General features: G+C 46.3%; 1 protein-coding gene and 3 non-coding genes across 5 annotated transcripts; all 4 read right to left on the reverse strand.

Annotated features, from left to right (window-relative positions):
• Positions 1 to 62: 62 nt before the first annotated feature.
• Positions 63 to 14,776, reverse strand: PABPC4 (poly(A) binding protein cytoplasmic 4). Of its 2 annotated transcripts, XM_069803069.1 has the most exons (16): positions 14,662 to 14,776; positions 13,707 to 14,146; positions 7,460 to 7,653; positions 7,029 to 7,144; positions 6,413 to 6,552; positions 6,072 to 6,166; positions 5,321 to 5,458; positions 4,626 to 4,721; positions 3,844 to 4,116; positions 3,488 to 3,575; positions 3,195 to 3,314; positions 2,497 to 2,624; positions 1,755 to 1,848; positions 1,504 to 1,634; positions 1,316 to 1,415; positions 63 to 405 (listed from the first exon to the last, which is right to left on the reverse strand). In XM_069803069.1, the coding sequence occupies exons 2-15, from the start codon at positions 13,897 to 13,899 to the stop codon at positions 1,329 to 1,331; spliced, it is 1,893 nt and encodes a 630-aa protein (XP_069659170.1). In that variant the 5' UTR covers positions 13,900 to 14,146; positions 14,662 to 14,776; the 3' UTR covers positions 63 to 405; positions 1,316 to 1,328. The 2 variants fall into 2 exon arrangements, with proteins under 2 accessions (XP_069659170.1, XP_069659171.1); XM_069803070.1 differs by lacking the exons at positions 7,460 to 7,653; positions 14,662 to 14,776 and having other exon boundaries at positions 13,707 to 13,878.
• On the reverse strand, positions 2,931 to 3,059 carry LOC138689497 (small nucleolar RNA SNORA55). Its single transcript, XR_011328320.1, has one exon. It is a non-coding gene; the product is annotated as a small nucleolar RNA SNORA55 (small nucleolar RNA).
• Positions 4,213 to 4,345, reverse strand: LOC138689496 (small nucleolar RNA SNORA55). The gene has a single exon (XR_011328319.1). It is a non-coding gene; the product is annotated as a small nucleolar RNA SNORA55 (small nucleolar RNA).
• On the reverse strand, positions 4,870 to 5,001 carry LOC138689498 (small nucleolar RNA SNORA55). The gene has a single exon (XR_011328321.1). It is a non-coding gene; the product is annotated as a small nucleolar RNA SNORA55 (small nucleolar RNA).
• Positions 14,777 to 18,208: the final 3,432 nt, after the last annotated feature.

Below are 18,208 nucleotides of genomic sequence, written 5' to 3' on the forward strand. Positions count from 1 at the left end.
TTAATTTTACTAAGCCATATCACATTTTCTTATCAAACAAAGAGAAAAGGTGACAAACACAGTGAAAGTTTATTCCTTTATTGATAAATGCTTTCCAGATTTTCCAAACTGGATTGTTCAGTTAAAACCAAAACCACAAAATACTTTCAACCTAAAATCCTCAATGTCCTCCTTAGAAGACACAAAGTGGAGCTCTGACCACAAAGGAAAAGCTTGCAAGCCCAGTTCTGGTTTTGGAAATCTAGAGCTTCAGTCTGCTTTTTAAATAAGATCTTAAAGATTAATTTACAAAATGCAATATAACTATGTGATATGATGCATGGCACTGAGATCTGCAGGACAGTAAAGAATCTTCAAACATCTCGAGCTGATGTCTATGAAGGGGCTATTTGGCTTCTTCGCATCCTAGAGGAAAAGAGGAAGACAGGCAAGTTACATACAGCACACCTCGCTCCAGGCTGGTGAACTTCCCAGCATTACAAGCCATAAGGACTCCAATATAATTTGCAAGGTACAGAGAAGCTGTTAGCAGTTGTGAATAATACCCATTTCTGATCATCTGACAGCAAGCTCAAAGTCTTTAGCAAAGAAGCCAGCGACTGGAGCCACTGGATGAAAACCTAAGAACCCTCATCATTCTTCATCATTTTGAGTTGTGACATCTGACCACAACAGCTTCACAAGAAGTACTGAAGACATCAATTCCAGACAACCCACAGAAAAAGTGGATCATCAGAAGCAAGAGACATTCAAAGAATCAAAAACCTTACTCAGAAGTTGAACAAGAGCCAGCTCCAAAACACAGGAGGCAGCATTTGCTTGGAGAGACCCATGCAGTGAAATGACATTCCTGACACCAGCACTTTCATATATACTGTAGGCAGGCAATTGTCAGGATAAGGAATGGGTGTTAACAGCCTATTTAGCCTCAAAGTCACTAGGGCATCTTGTGTGTCTCATTTTATTTCCCAGATTAGCAGTTTCACAAGACTCATCTCAATGCATTATTCCTTCCTTGACATGTCAACTGCTAGGAACACTTCAGGAACTTGTGCACCATCTTTCTGGTGCTTAATTAAAGTAAGATTTCTGAAGAATATTTGTAAAGCTTCTACAATAAGGATTCCGTTGGAAGAAACTACCTTAGGGGGCTTTGTTTGTTTGTTTTGTTTTTTTAAAGAGTAGACTGAAATCAGACAAGTGCTGCATGCAGACCTACAGGGGCCTCCAGGCTGGCTGCATTCACTAACAATCATGCTTTATTTACTCTTGATTCTGGAAGCTTTTAACTGAAGCTAAGGACCAAGACACTCACCAGACTTCCTGGTTTAAGAGGTAGCAGCAACCACGCCCACCTTCTGGGCAGCTTCCTTCTTGGCTTGGTGAGCCTGCAACACCGCAACAGCCTCCTCCACCTCAGGGAGACAAGTTATCTAGTGAGACCTGCTCTCTTGACCAAAGCCTCCCACAATCCACCCCATCTAAAGGAACAAGCCCGTTTACCTTTGACCGGAGGGACTCGGGAGACTCGAGCATGTGCAACAGCTCTGAGTTGTCAATCTCTAGCAGCATTCCTGTGATCTTCCCTGCAAGGCTGGGGTGCATAGCTTGAATCAGAGGAAACAAACGTTCCCCTGGGGGGCGGGGGGGGGGAAAAAGTTCAGACAGCCAAGTTTCAATTAAAAAGTCATCTTTGAAACCTGAGGGGATTTCCAAAGTAAAATGCAGTCTGTAAGGACTGGAATTTCACTTACCCAGCATCTGTTTCTGCTCCTGGGGAGGGGCAGCAGCCAGCATGGAGGCCGTTAGCGGTTCTTGTCCCTGCACATGTACTGCAGGCTGAGGTGCCTATATAGAAGGGCAGACATGAGGGTTCTGAAATAGATACTAGGCTGATTGCTTCATATTTAGAGACAATAATAAGATATTCCCTCCTTCCAAAACACAATCTTTGTCCTACAGGAGACTTAAGTTTCAGAAAAGGACAGATAAGGTGCCCTTAGTTCACAAACATGCTCCTTCCAAGTCCTGAATTCAAAAGCCCATATGTCACACACGGGCACTGTAAATATCTTACAAAAACTGGATCAAACATTGTGAGGCAAATATTGCAATTGAGAAAGAGCAACATCCATGCCTGCTTTTTTGACAACATAGAGGTTTGTGGGAGAAGCAAACTGTGCTTTCAGTGATACCCTAGTAAGGATATGGCAAAGAGGTGAGAGAATGAATGGTTGCAAAACAGGCAAGCAAAGAACCAAGAAAAAGATCCTTACAGCAAATCTGGGTAAAAAAGGGCTTGCAAGTACAAGACAGATAAACCAACCAGGTTGCCCCTGGCAAAGGTACAACTGCCAGGTTTTTAAATTCCAAATTATGATGCCTGTCTGGGTTATAAAAGTAGCTTGAAGTTTCTGTAAAAACACTTCAGTCGCATGTAAAACCTGTTGGACTGCAGTAACTGCAGGGACTTCACAGCCCAGACCCTTGTGTTACCTGCAAAGGCTGTACAGCTGGGTGTGGGCTGCGGACACTTGAGGCATATTTATAAGGAGGAACCGCTCTGGGAGCAGGGGCAGCTACAGGCGGACGAGGAGCTAAATTCTGCGCTGCGGTGCCAACGCCTGCAAAAGAAGAGAACAGAATTATGAACACCTGTAGCAACATGCAAGCAAGTTGGGATGTCTGATATTAACAGCTGAATTCAAACTATACTCTGCACAGTAATACTTCTCTAGAAACTGGTCTCCAAAATGCAACTGGCTACTTCAGGAAGGGGCTATTCTCCCTAAAACTAAACCACGGATTCCACATCTTGCATTCAAGGTATTTTCTAACTATTCACTGGAATAAAATGAATTTGGATGCTCTACTCTGAGAACAATATCCATAACCTACACAGCCTTTTTATTTTTTTTTTTTTGAGTGGTAGATGTTGCAGAGGTGTAGAGATGAGTTCCAAACCAGTGGAAACCCATCTGGATTTCCACTGCTGTGCTGTAGCACCAACTGTCCCCAGACCCGCACTGCACAGCAAGGAATAGGAAAGATTCAGGTGCTGTCTCTGCCCCTTGCTCCAGGTGGCCTTTGGTTATCCGTATCTGACAACCATCTTTGGAAGTAAGAAGTCAAGTCTCAATAGCATCCTCCTCCCTCACAGACAAGGGGAAGAGCCTGGGAGGCAGACACCTTACCAACTCGCTGGGCAGCGGCAGGGAGGCCACGAGAGGCCGGAGCATTGCCGGCAGGGGCCAGATGGCGCAGTGCTGGCCGTGGTCCAGACTGGCGCATGGCATTTGGCATTCCCTGGAAGCCTAATGGAAGAAATGAGGGGAAATCCTCAAAACAGAACCGACTGGCAAGTCAGGACAGTCAGCTACAGGAAGCAGGTTGGGGTTGTGCATGGAAAGGAAAGCATGCATTGTTCTTGTTGGAAAGTAAAGCCAAAAGGGTCATACAAGCAAAATGTTGTCTCTAACATGCCCACCTTGAGGTCTTCCCCCTTGCTGCCAGCGTGGATTGGGTCTCATCTGCGTCATCTGATTGGGTGCATAGTAAGTGGGTCTGCTCTGAGCCTGCAGAAAGATCAGACAAGCTCAGAGGCAAAATCTAAGTGAGTAACAAACATTGTTTACAATATGTTTTGGCAGTTGTTGCCAGGACTCAACACTCAATTCGCATTAAGAGAACAGGCAGCCGGGAAGTCACAGAATTAACTCCACTGACTGCACCCCTCATTAGGAGTTATTTGCTTATAGGCATAAGAAAGGCTCAAAGAGATTACTACAGCTGAGCCATCAAAGCTCCAAGACAGGTTAAAAAAACAACACCAGCTCAGCTCACCTGGGGCACAGCAGGCATGAAATATCCCCCAGCAGCAGGCTGGAACTGATTAATGATTGTGTTGGCAGGCAAGGCTCTCATCCCAGCAATGCGCTGCATATACTGATTAGTCAGATGGGCCTTTCGCTCCTCTTTCCTTTGTGCAAGTGCAACATACAATGGCTTTGAGCCCACAATTCGCCCATTCATCTCTGTCACAGCTTTCGTAGCTTCCTCTGGAGAGGAAAAGCAGACAAAGCCAAACCCTTTGCTCCGTCCATCTTCCAGCATCACCTGCAGTAAAGATCAATTGCTAGTGGAGTACGAGTAAAAGAACTTAGCCTAAGAATCCGTATTTTTTCAATCTCAGATTTCAGGCAGGTAGGAAATAACTGTTGCAGAGCTGTAGAGACAGGTACTCAGTGAATGAGAAGTCACCTGTCTGGATTTACTCTGCTTTTCTGTAAGCACCATGTGTCCCCAGGCCCACACTGCACAGTAAGGAATGGGAAAGATTTGGTGCAGCCTCTAAACACACATAGGGAAATGTCATTTCACGCTTATTGGCAGTCACCTCAAACAAGCATGTTTGCCACTTCCTGCCTCCCTCTTTTCATGAGGGAATGAAACAAGTAAGTTTTCGGTAAAATCCCACAGAGACCCAAAGAAATCTGTGTATTTACTAGTCCAGATGTTCTCAGGACCATAATGACCAGGGATCTAAGAACTGCTCTTCAATCCCATGTTGATAACAGTTCCTTCTTCAGGCTTTAAAATCCAAATACTCCCAAACCCCACAATACCTTGGCACTCGTTATTGACCCAAAAGGTGAAAACTCCTTCCTCAGTTTTTCATCGTCTATAGTGTCATCTAGGTTTTTAATGTATAGGTTAACACCCTAGAAGAGAGAGAACAATAAGACATTCATAACAAAGAAAATCTTGAGCACCTCGACTGTTAGCATCCATCTGCCAGAGCTGTAACGTGCCTGAAAACTCTTAATTTAGCATAACGTTCCTTTCATACCACCCAAAGCTGAAGGCGATAAATGTTGCAAAGGCATAGAGACAAGTCCCACTGTGGTGAAAGGGAGCTTGTCTGGATTTCCTCTGCTTTCCTGTGGCATCGCACATCTCCAGTCAGCACTATATTGCGAGGAGTGGGAAAGATTCAGATGTCATCTGACATGACCCAGTTTTGCCATAAATTAGAGAGACAACAGTATAGGGTTATGCTGTCTCTTACCATCCTTCTAGGTATCCCCATCCGAAAATAAAGGAGACTACATGACTGTTTTCTTATGTCCTCCTAAACATTTCATTGCCAAGACTATGTGCCCTGATGCCCCCTTTGCCCCCAAATACCAAGGAGTCACCTTTACATTTTAACTCCAAGGATATCTTATCGGACAATGACAGATTACTTTGTCAACTCCTTTCAAGTCTGCCAATCGACTGAAAATGGTGCTTAAATTCATTAAAGGAATAGACTATTCACCTGGTACCGGCTGAGTCTCTCCTGTTTTAGCTGTTCAAACTTCCGTTTCAGCTCTGCCTGGCGCTCGACCTTCTTCTGTGCTCGGCCTACAAATACCATTTTCCCATTGATATCCTTTCCATTCATTTCTTCTACTGCCTGGACAGAGGGTTCAAGAGGAAACTGTCAACTGCTGAAATGAGACAGCACCTGATCCTATTAAGAACAGGACTGTTCAAAGCTCACATTGTATCCCTGCCTGTTAGCCAATAAACCAAGGTTGCCGCATTACCTTTGCGCCACTTCCGTATAACAATGGCTAACTAAAGACAAACTGAAGTTATCGGGAGAGACCATGCTGACACCACCACTGTAAGTGCTGGACAAACAGCAACTTGTGAATTTATCCCCACCCCTTCTTGCAATCAAGGCCAAATTTTAAGTAGCATACTACTTAGAGAAGACCATTTCTAAGCAATGTTCTCACTCTAGATACCTTCCTCCTCCTTAAGCCCTGCATTGTAGTATTTCTTCAGCAATTGACGTTCTTGATTATACGACTGCATTCTCTGTGGATCTAGTAATTTGGAGAAACGCCAAGTTACCCTTGAACGTCAAGCTAGTGAGGTGCAAAAGGTTTCCACGTTCACACATCTAGAAAAGGTTATGCCTGAGGCAGAATTTTCTCTCATTTTAGTAACAGGCTCCTATGATAAACCAAGTAAGTTTTTCTTCTCTGAAGATAGCTAAGCAGCATAAAAACTGGTCATACCTTGTTAGCATCTTCATGCTTTTCAAAGCTTACAAAGCCAAAGCCTTTGGATTTTCCAGTGGGGTCTGTCATCACTTTAACACTCAGAGTTTTACCTGTTACCAAAGCACAGGGTTAGTAAAATATCATAAAACTATTTCAAGACTATTAAGCTCCATATAATAGCCCCAGCCCTCTCTCTCTCACCTGCTGGTCAGCCTCTGCCTCCTGTCCAACATTTGGCACAACTACTACCCACACCTCAACTCTTTGTATTCCTCAGCCTCAAAGTGACCCAGAAACTGTTAAACTACCACGGGCCATGAAATTCACAGCCTCATTACAAGTGTTTCTGTATTTACCATATTTGCTGAAGAGCTCCTTTAGTCTTTCATCATCCATGTCATCCCCAAAGTTTTTAATATAAACATTGGTAAATTCCTTTGCCTTGGCTCCCAACTCAGCCTCCCGCTCTTTACGAGACTTGAATCTCCCAACAAATCTGTAAGAAAGAAGGAAAATCCCCATGAGCAGCTCATTTTCAAGAGTGGAAAAACAATGTGTGACTTGCAGCAAGGCAAAAAATGAGTGTGTAGTAGAAGCTGGGAATGGGGACAAGAAAGGGTGACAGCAGAACAGAAGGACAAACAGGCCACAGACCAACCAGAAAAATCACCTGTCCTATGGTCGGCCAAAGATGCCCACCCAGCTCTGCAGTGGAGAGAGTATTGGCCACAGAAACCCACCCCAGCCCACTAGCAAAGAGGTAGCAAATCAAGGCTTGGTTAGGGAAACCCACCAGCCCTGTAATGGAGGGATAGCAGGCCATGGCTTGGGCAGGGTCACTCACCAGCCCTGTAGTGGAGAGGTAGCAGGCCAAGGCTTGGGCCAGGAGAACCAGTGCCTTGTGTGTCCCTGTTAATACCGAGATGCATCACGGTTCATGCGATCGTTGCTGCTTCTGGCTGTGACACTCACACTTTGCGGTCGTTTAGCAGCATGCCGTTCATCTTCTCGATGGCTCTATCTGCAGCATCCTGGGTCTCAAAGTGCACAAATGCGTAGCCCTTAGAGCCATTCTCATCACACACCACCTAGATATGGGAAAGGAAAACAAAACGTCAGCTCTCAACATGTTTTCTCCTCTGTCATGCTCAGACACAAGGCCAGCACAAGAAAATAGGCTACTGCCAAGGGTAAACACTAGGAAGACATTATCTGTGTTTCAGACTTGCACACTTCATGACCAAATCTGACGTAACTTCAGCAATCCCTGACCTTTTGGTCAACTCTGCCTTTTAGAGACTTCACTCCTCACTTGGTGAAAGGTGGCCCTTTCGCTTCCTACGTTGGACATGTCTGACCATGTCGCTGCTATAACAGAATTGGACAAAGTAACCACATCTCACCTTGCAGGACAAAATATTCCCAAACGCTGAGAATGTGTCATAAAGTGCCTTGTTATCAATGGATTTGTCCAGGTTCTTAATGAAGACATTCCCAACCCCTGACTTCCTCAAGGAGGGGTCCCTCTGAGACCACATGATGCGAATGGGTTTTCCTTTGATCACATCAAAATTCATGGTATCTAGAGCACGCTCAGCTGCAAGAGAAGTCAAGAACAGATTTCTGTGGTTTGTTAAAGAATAAAGGCTTCCATCATGTGGGTGATCGTTTTCTCTGAATTTTACTCAGCTCATGGAGACATTTGGGGTAATACCATGGGCAACCAATTCCAATGACTTTAACTTAATGTTTCAAGGGACCTCTTTGCAGCACAGTCACTAGACAGGTTTAGGCATATAATAGGTTTAATAGACTATTTTAAATTTACATTATACTGATGTTTTAACCACCACAGCAAAATTAATCTCAAAACTCTTGGAGTTTATTACTTATATTCTTAATTATTATAAAGATAAATCGCTCCACCCAAAGAAGGAAAGGAAATCCAGGAAACCCTGGGGAAAAAAAGGGAAGTAACAAAAGCGACTGTTTGGCTTGTTTGCTTTTCATGAAGCTCACATCTGCCTGTACTTATTTCTATTAAGAGAAAAGGATCATCTCCCTATCAGGTCAGGGGGAAAAGTGCACAAACACATGGCTGGCTGAGAGAAGACATGAGTCAGCCTCTGTAACTTACATGGTCAAAAAATGATTCCCAAGTTGCTCAATCTAAAGATGACAGCAAGAGTGGACAAAACTCTGGAAAAAAGTCCATATACCCAATCTGATTAACAGGGAATTGTTTATCTAAACTCTAAAACCCCAGCACTGTCATTCTAACCTACACTGAACCCCTCCCTCCATGATTCTATTTCTGCTACCTACTGGTATATTAAAAGGATCATTACGTACACACATTAGGATCTTGTTCATAAAATTGAGATGCTTGGGACTCTTCTGTGCCAGAAAACACTCCCAGCATGGAGCGAACAGAGAAAAAAAAAAAGAATGTTAATTCCCAGCATGAAGCAGGGAAAGAAGGGGATAGACAGGCATTAAAATCAAGGAATATTAACAGGGCAGAACCCAAGTTTTCCAAATTTGTTTGGCTCAGTTCTTCCAGGCCACCTTCACCCAGTGATACTTGCTGAGTAGATTTCAGGAGCAGCAAATTCAAGGAAAATGCCAATTTGAACACCTTCTTTCACGTGACTTTGCTAGCACAGCCAGAGTAACTACTTGGCATTTCACGGAACTATCTCTAGGGTCTCCAGTGGGACATTGCCTACAAAAGTCTCCTGCACTCCCTACCCCCAAAGTCAGTTTCAACTACTGCTTGAAGTTTCTCAGAATTTTTCATGTGCTTTGAAATGTTTTGTGGTGGTGTTGCTTTTTAAATTGAAGTGGTGCCATCACTATTTTCCCTAGTCCTTCACACATACACCCAGCTGGGAACCAAGCTCTGCTGGACTTCTTTCCTGAAGTAGTCACGCTTGCAAAAAGGAAAAAAATAAAAAAAATTGAGGAGGAAAGTTATACTTGCTAGGACTCTACTAGCTCTGTTTAGTCAAAGGTGTTAAATGCAATTAACTGCCATGCTAAAATGATTCCTCAGCTGCTACTCTGAACCAATGCAACTGAGGTTCTTCCTGCAGTCCATTCCTAGTAGGCACTTCAGCAGGCAACTTGGTCCAGCTTGTCAAATTTGGCAGTGTTTATTAATAGCAGGGAAAGGTCCTCCAGAAGCATGTGTTGGCAAGGACACAAACTAGTTGTATATACCATTTGCAGCAGAAACAGGGCTCCTGCTGAAAGGTGACAACCAGATGAAGCAGTGGCATGCAACCAGAGGGAACTGCGAAACACTCCACAGCAGCTACTGAGGTATAGACTAGTTATGAACTTACTCCCAGTTCTTTCAAGCTTCCTAAGCATATTCTTAAGCAGATACTATTGCACTGCTCTTTCAATAGCTTGCTAGTATTGCACTCCATTTATACTCTGCTTGATATTCACTGAGACACTTCTTGTGAGCAGTGGTATAAGAAAGGCCTAGATGGATTCTCTGATTTGAGGAAGGTCTGCCATACCCACAGGTGGAAACGCAATCACATTACACCAGGACCTAAGAAAACTTGTAAAGGATCAGCATGAGTTATGTGAATGACTCAGCCTAAGCACATCTGATTCATTTCCTTAATCTGAGCAAACACCTTCTCATTTTCTGCTATTTAAGCCACAAAGCTTCAGCCATTTCAGTTCCTGTATCTGTTTCTCTCCCACTGGTTCCTGTCATCCTTCCAGCAGACTCAACTGCAACTCATATATAACATTATACACACTCTTAACCTCTTTCAGGCTTCCTTTTCATTCCTCTTCCATAGCCTTCTGGATAGAGAAAGCATATGAACACTCCCTGCAGCTTGCCTTAGGCCTCAAAGTAATTAATCTCCCCTACAGGCTCCCTGATGCAGAGCTAACACAATGCTGGAATTAGCAGCTGTGGTTGAGCAGCATAAAGACAGATAACCACATGCACACACCAAGATTCACCCATGAGAAACTCTGCACAAGGAGTTTTATTCTGCAAAGATGGCTGCTCTGCAAACTTCTGGACTCTCGCTTACATCACTAAGCAAAAAAGATCCAACAACAAAAGCACATAGCACAAATTTAACCACTTGGTTTTTTAAAAAAGAGAGGTCGCATACAGAAAAGACTTAAATCCCTTAATTGCTGAAGCTAGAACAAAATGCTGTTGGCAATAAGCATAGGTAAGTAACCGCTCTTCCCTTTTAACTACACACCTGCATTTATGTTACACAAGTCTTCTCTTACATTGTCTTCTCTTCTTTAAGGAAGAGAAGAGACAAAAAGTTTATCTATACTTTTCTACACCTTTCTTCAGCAACGCTTATCTAACCCAGCTGTGGGTTCCTTCTTGGCTTGGAAAGTGTTCTGTTCCCTCTGTACTTCCAGAACAGCTTATCCCTAGAGCCATATTAAAGTTTCTCTGCTTCATTACCCAAGTTGTCACATCATGACTGTTATCAGTGTAATGAACCCTGGAATACAATTAAACTGCATGAGGAACACATGCAAAAGGAAATTCAGCTTTTCTTTCAAATGAAACAAGTTTGTTTTCTTTCCCCCCTTCACAGTCAAAAGGAATAAATATTAATGACCACAGCTGAGCCTGAACTAGCCAGAACTTTCAAGTGTTTCCTTAATCTGCCTATCACAGTATCACAGATTCGGTATTCAGCATTCACTGGTTACTACACCAAAGAACTGCAATCAAAAACAGCAGAGCTTATTTCCACTAAAAATAACCTCTGCAGCAGACTACCAGTTAGACAATGCATATCCAGAAAGTAACCCCTTCCAGGGTCAAGCATCACTCCATTAGCTAATAAAAATGTAAAGAAAAATGCAAGCTTTGAATCAATTTGGACACAGGAACTCTGGAAGTACAGAGCATGTTCAGGATGTGACCATGTGAGTGCCTGGTGGCCCCACGTAGTGGGGAAGAGTTCTGGCTACTTGACTTGCTCTGTGGACTTTTTCTAGCCATAAGGACAGAGTCCTACTTACCACACAGAAAAGTTAAAACATTTTCTTCAGATTTACGAAGCACTCATCCTTCCACAAAAGGTGCCAGGGAAATGCAAACTATCATGTATCAACTTCTTTAATACCTGCTACCATTTCAAGCATACCAACATGTCCACAAGAACCTCCCTAAAAGTTTTCAGAGTACAAAGCTTCCTGATTAAGTGGTATTTTGTAGCATCTACTATCACCCATAAATCAAAACAGATTCCTACAGTGCTACAGAACACCCTCCATCTTTTCACAGATTTAGTAAAATGAAGTCCAAATGCATTTCTGACTATGCATTCCTGGAAGAAAATACAGATCCCTCCTTCTCTCAGAAAGCCCTCATGCAGGCAGTACTGTATACTGCCACCTTGAAAACAATCCCGACTTCTGCATTTGACAATAAAAATTATATTCTTCATATTCAGGTCTTTGTTTCAGAGAGACTGCAACACACCACCAATGGGCTCACCTTTTATCTGTTTATGTTCTGCTGCATTACATTTCATACAGCAGCTGTTTTTACTTATGCAAAGTAACACACACTGCAGTTTGCCAGACAGAAGAAATTAGGAGCATTTCAGAAGAGATCTCTTCACAAGGGCAGGAGGAATTTGAGTATTTCTCCTTCCCAATATTAACTCAATGATTAGGTTTAAATCACTTGACCTTCTAAGATCTACCAGTAACAAGACACCACTTACTTTGTCAAAGTGTCACTTGAAGTACCGGGACTTCCTAAAATGTCTGCTGCCTCACCAGAAGCCCAGAATGATGCAACCTCCCTCTAAATTCCTGCCTATTTATCACCATAAAAGATTACCTTGAAATATATTGGAAGGCCACCAGCCTTCGTATCTGTCTAAGGAGCAGAACTTTTCTGCTAAAGCAAGCACATGTGACTAGCCACTCTTCCCTTTTAACATCATAACTACACTTCTTATACAGGTCTTCTCTACTTTAAGAGAACTTTATCTCTAGTCTTTTGCACCCCACCTCCCCAACATTTATCTAATCTGAGCTCTGAGTTCCTTCTTGGTTTTATTTCTGCTGCTTGTTTTTATTTCTCTTATCCTGCAAAATGAGATCACAGCCTAGACAAAGGCAGGTAAGCCTAGGTGACTGTACACTTGCTTGTACAGCACATGAACATACCAAGGTGGTTTTATAAGAGGGAGTCAAGCACAGACAGGGTCATCAGGAGAGGACCACATACACAGGCTCTCAGGCTCTTCCCTTCTCACTGAGAAATTTAAAAAAAATACATTGCTTAGCCTGCATAAAAAGCACTTCTGAGAGTTCCAAGAACGAGAAATTATGTACTGGGGTGCAAGCCAGCTTTTTATCAGCCTGGCAAGAGAAAGGATCAGAAGTGCTCAATCAGATCAGTCCACATCCCAAGGAATGGACGAGCAGAAGGTACTCTGACCTGGGAGAGAATGGAAGCTAGGACGGCACATAGTCACAAGAGACTACGTAAAATCCAAACATTCCAGCCAAGAGCTCAATCCCAGAAGCTCTGCTAGCTTGCAGGAATACAATTTTGTAGTAACGTTTGTTTTCTACATAACAAATACTTTGATCCAAAGTCAATATATTACCCTGTGCAGCAAACAGACCGCGCTCTGCTGTCTGTAAAAATGTAAAGCAGAATAACCTACTACAGACTAAAGCAAAGTTTACTTGCTGCTGAAGTCTGTGCTGTTGTGAATTGATTCTGAATTCACCGGAAAAGTTTGCTCTCATCTATCATTTGGATGTCTCTATCGCATACAGATACTGCTAAATCCCAGCACAGAGCAATAAACTTGCACCATTCAAGCAAAGGCTCTGAAAACTAGGGCAGAATACACTGACCCATTTTTCTTCCAGAAAAGACATGTTCCAAAATGACCTCCTCTGTCCCATCTTTCACATGCTACTGCTGCTTCAGCTCCGGAATACCTACTTGAGCAGGAACTAAATCAAAGTATGAAAAAAAAGTCTGACAAGAGCAAATCAATGTGGCTTCTGCATGTGAGACAACCTGGTTTCTCGTGCATTGAGCAACACATCTTCTTTCCCATTAATGCAAGAATACCACTTCCCAGACTGGAAAACCCATTCAGTTGCCTGCACAAACACAGCAACCTGCAGTCCACCAGATCTCCCAAATATGAAATTGGAGGGGGTGGGCTGCTAGAGGCTCAGCCAAGCTGAACATTCGACCTGGGCTGACTACTCCCAACTTTTTCTGCCAGCACTGACTGCACAAAGACCCACACAAATAGCCCAAACCTACACGAGAACCACGGGGAACACAGTGGAGATTACTCTCTTAATGCAAGGAACAAACCCAAGTCTCCAAAGTTTAATATTAGTAAGAGAGAAAGAGGTCTCTCTATCAGAGATGTTACCACGATGTGCATTTGCAGAGTATTTTGTAGCCACTAAGCAGTAAAAAATACTCCAGCTTCAGTCACTAGCAAGTGATTACTTACCCTGCAACTGTAACAATTTGGTGGACAGCCACATGGCAATACACACCAACAGCAGTGTGGATTAGTGGGGAAAAAAAGTGAATAAAAGTGAAGAAAAAAAGCCATAGATGTGGTTGTATATGTCACTTACCATCTGCTGGCTGCTGGAAGTTGACATAGGCATACCCGAGGGACCGACGGGTGATCATATCCCTGCAGACTCGAATGGAGAGAACAGGCCCAGCAGGGCTGAACTTCTCGTAGAGCATGGCCTCGGTGACATCGGGGTGCAGGTCACCCACGTACAGCGATGCCATCGGGTAACTGCTGGCAGCCGTGTTCATCTTCCACCCAGCACGCGCTCCCACCGAGAACTAAGAGGGTTTTATTCTTGGGGTTTCTTTAAGTCAAGCTTTACGTAAATATTTAAACCGGGGGGGAACTCAAAATCTTATTTAAAAACCTCACTAAGCAGGGGCCTGCAGAAACAGCTTGGGAGAGAGGGGGGCTGGCAGGAGGCCCGTGACCGGGGACGGCTGCTCCGCCACGCCAGGCCCCGGGACAGAGAGCAGCTGAGGGGGGAGGAGAGGCCTGGAAATCAGAAAAAAACAAAGTTAAGCCTCCAGGAGAGCGGGGCTCGGATCTGAAGCCAAAATTCATACGCTGGCTCCTGAGCGTTTCTCCCGTCAGCGTTGGGGCAAAACCCAAATCGCTCTCCCTACAACCACGTCCCTTATTTTGCTTTAAGAGTCTAATTTAGCCCCAATTCTCCAGAGCGGAGGCCGTTTGATTTTCTGAGGTAAAAAAAAAAAAAAAAATAGGAAAAATAATCCTCTCTGTAGTATACACTTATACGAACCTTTCTATTAAAATTAAGCCTGCTCTGCTAGGTTTATATTTTCTATATATACACACACGTAAAACAGATCGGCTCTAGCGGGGCAATAAATAACACGCGGCGGCGGTTGAGCGCCGAGAGGGGCGGCCGGGCTGACAGGAAGGGAGCGGGCCGGAGCCGCGCTCGCCCGGCGCCCCCGCGCTTTCCCGTGCCCTCCCTGCCCTGCGGTCCCGGCCCGGGGGCGGCGCTGGGCCCGACACCGACTCACGCGCTGCGGCCCGGCGAGCGGAGAGGCGGGCGGCGGGCGGCGGGCCCCCCTTTATAGCCGCCGCGGCGGCGTGAGCGGGCCGCCGTGCCGCGGAGAGGAGGCGGCGAGGCCCGGCGGGGAGCGACCCCCGGCGCCCGACGCGTCAGCGCCGCCCGCTGCAGCGACTCCAGCGGGGGGGAGGACCGCCCGCCCGGCCTGAGGCGAGGGGAAGGCGGGGCGGGGCCAGCCCCGGCTGAGGGGGCTCGCGGTTCTCCCGCCCGCCATTTTGGGGGTCGCCCGTCGACGACCCTCATCGGGGACGTGGCGGCCCACGGCCCCTCAGGGTTGTCCTGCCGTCGCCCTGGCTTCGGCTTCCTCACATGCCCCAGGACAGGCTGGGCCTCCATTTCTTTCCGAGCTGCTCCCAGGGCCGGGAATCCCCAGTGCCCCGGGGGGTTCTGGCCCCTCACAATGAACACGTGCCACACTGCCAGGCACTCACTGCCCCTCGCTGCTCCTCAGCGAGACCTGGTTTTCCTCAACAACATCCACCCCTCGCCTCCCAGGGACATCTACCTCCCCCAAGCCAGCAACCGACCCGATAAAGAAGCGCAACAACTTCCTAATCCTTCAAATCTGTGTGGTTGCCATGAGAAGTGGCACCTGGGTGGCATTTGGAGGACAGCTGTGCAGTCTCTCGGCTCAGTCCACATACTGATCCTGTGGCAGCTCGACTGACACCAGAGTCTTGTCCCCGCGCAGGGATGGCGGGCCAGATTTAGGGCAAAATGGTCCTCTGCGGGCAGCTGGCAGGGACAAACAGCCACAGCAACACCCCCCAGAAGGGTGTTCTTGGGCTTGTTTTCCATCCCATCCCATCCCCATCCTCTGCATGCGGATGTCTCACGGGGCAGCTCAGTCCTGCCACGAAACATGAGGGGCCCGGGGCCTGGGATCGGGGCAAGGAGCAGGACAAGCAGAGGAATGCACCAGGAGACTGAAAAATTCCTCTGGAATAATTTTTTCTCGCTGCTCCAAGCTATTGTTTCGGAGGTGTCGCTGCCGGTGAGATGAGGAGCGGCCGTAGCTGGAGCTGTTCCCACAGCCTCCTCCTCTTCTCCAGAGCATAATTTTTCCTCAAATAAGTGCGAGTTCCTGCAGCAGCCCTGGCGCTGTGCCAGCTCACATCATGGGACGCCCTGGAGCAGGACCAAGGGTCCTCAACGTCTCTCCGTGGAAGCGAGCTGTCAGTCCCTCTTCCCAGGGTGAGGGTTGAACAACTCCGAATGCAGAAGAAAGCTGCTGGAACAAGAGAAGGATTCACCCCCCTCCACTGTCCCACAGCTTCATGCTCACGAGATTTAGCTCCGGGGAAACCCATAATTATCTATTTCCAGCATCTTCAGCAGACTGTGAGGACACAGCAGCGCGGGATTCAGTGATTCATCAGTGACCTTCAGGCACCATGGATGTCCTGTTAAGGGGGACTAAGTCTACAGAGGCTGGTAGCTGGTCTGCTGTGACTTTTCAATTCTGCTTTACATTGCCTTTAATTTGCTTTAAAAGTGGAATATGACGTTATCATAAAAAAAGGGATATGATACCTATCCCTTCATTACAGTGGAATAGTCAAGAGTAGCAGAATAGAAGGTAACAATAGCAAAGTAAATTGTAATATTTTGCAATATTTTCAGCCCAGGTTATTTTCTAAAGACACAAATCATCTTCCTCCTGAGCTCATCATCTTCCTCCCAACAGCCGGTGGTGCTGGGAGGCAGCACTGGTACACACTGGTGGGATCGCGCCCAGCGCCTGCTGCTGTTTCGCAGCTCGGTCCTCTGCAGCCTGGCATTTCCTCAGCTGGGAAACCACGGTCTGAGACAAGCGTCTTGCTGTGGAAGGAGTTCGGCATGGCTCCCACTCAAAAGCTAGAGTCAAAACACAGCAGAGCTTGAAGAACATGTTTCCATATAAAACACACTTTGGCTGCAAGCAGCCGCTGTGGCTACACGGAGAATGGCTTTTATTTGAAACATACTTATTGACATTTGCCTCCCCTCCCAGGGGACACCATGCAGACAACTACAGTCCTGTGTCCTCCTTGGTCCTTTACACTCCTGACACGAACTGACAGGCTGGGGGTACCCTCTGCCCACAGGGGCCCAAAACTGCCCCAGGGACTCCACTGCTCTTGGTACCCTTGACACACGAGTGCAGCTGCTCCTGGTGACCACCGATGCCCAAGATCCTCCCAGTTCACCTTCTCAAGACCTTCAGCAGTGCCTGGAGCAAAGGTTACATCTTTTAATGTCTTCATCTTGCCAGTCCATTCCCATCGATGACGCTAGTGTGAGACCTGTCACCCCGAGGCCTCCCAAGCTGCTCTGCTACCGTGTGTCTGAGCGGTATCTCAGTCGCTGATGGTCATCATAAAAGATCATCCATTTTTCAACACGGATGGCAAGTTTTCAACCAAATGCTGACCTTAGTTTAGGATTTCTCTTACTTAGCTTTGGGATTTTACCAGCAGAGGGCAGGCCGGGATTGCACTGCAAGTGGAAAAACGCAAAAGTGCGGGAGGGAGAGCATTTCACCCAGGGCAAGCACGGCAGGACTGAGATAAGGAACATTTTTCATGCAGGGGAATTTGGGAGAGCAGCACTCGCTCGCTGCTAGAGCACCTGCTGCATAGCAAATCTCCCACAACCTGGAAGTGCCCTTGTCCCCTCCAAGTAGCAGGCAAAAGCTCGTTCATCAGGACGCTGTTTTATTCCAGCCTTGCCGCTGTCGGAGCTGGAGCGGTGTTTAACACCACTGTATGCCACCAAGCAACCCCAGCCGGACTGCACCGAACGCAGCCCACGCGTTCCCATAGGCCTCTTCATTATGATTTTTGCCTGAAGAACAAGGATGAAGAGAGTGTGTGGAGAGTCCGGGGATTTCCCCTACAGGGGTAGATCAAAAGTTGCCAGGATGTGTTAGCGGAGACGTTCAGGCTAAAGAAAACCCTGGGAAAAAAATGAAGCTCCAGTCCCGGGCTACTGCTCTAATCACCATGTTGCTGTGGGTAGAAAACCCCACGGGCCTGAACCGATGCCCTCCCACCCGCTCCGGCTCCTGTTTGATCAGCAGAGATCAGGAAGTGGTTTTTTTTTCACTGTCTCTGTTTTGTTTTACCACTGTAGCCCGCGGGGCTGGTTTGTATGCCTGCCTCCCACAGAGGGTAATTTGGTTCCTCTCTCTGGCCGAGGCCACACCAGAGCACTGAGCTCCCACCGCCGCCTCCAGCCGGGTCGGGGCAGCCCAGGCACCAGCGGGATGACCCGTCATCAATAGTCCTATTATTGCTCTTGAAGTCTCTCTCTGCTTCCAGACGGATGCTGCATTACTCCATCACAGCTGCAGTTGCTCCCTTCCAGCAATTCCCAACACAGCACTTAAGGCAGGGATTTATGGGCGGTTTTGAAAGGCGTTTTGGAGCGAGAAGGAGTTATGGGAAAGGAAGTCGAATTCCCACCATTCCCCAGAAAATTCTCCCAGCATCTTTCACGAGAAGGATCATTTACTG

The sequence above is a fragment of the Haliaeetus albicilla genome, chromosome 16 (genome assembly GCF_947461875.1).
Source record: "Haliaeetus albicilla chromosome 16, bHalAlb1.1, whole genome shotgun sequence".
Classification (NCBI taxonomy): domain Eukaryota; kingdom Metazoa; phylum Chordata; class Aves; order Accipitriformes; family Accipitridae; genus Haliaeetus; species Haliaeetus albicilla.

What these genes read in the sequence shown, in the direction of transcription:
- PABPC4 (XM_069803069.1), bottom strand. Translation starts at nt 13,899, where the DNA reads ATGAACACGGCTGCCAGCAGTTACCCGATGGCATCGCTGTACGTGGGT. An exon ending in CTTCCAGCAGCCAGCAGATG is followed by an intron (nt 7,654 to 13,706) that starts GTAAGTGACATA and finishes CTTCTCTTGCAG; the next exon opens with CTGAGCGTGCTCTAGATACC. An exon ending in TCATGCCTGCTGTGCCCCAG is followed by an intron (nt 3,576 to 3,843) that starts GTGAGCTGAGCT and finishes ATCTTTCTGCAG; the next exon opens with GCTCAGAGCAGACCCACTTA.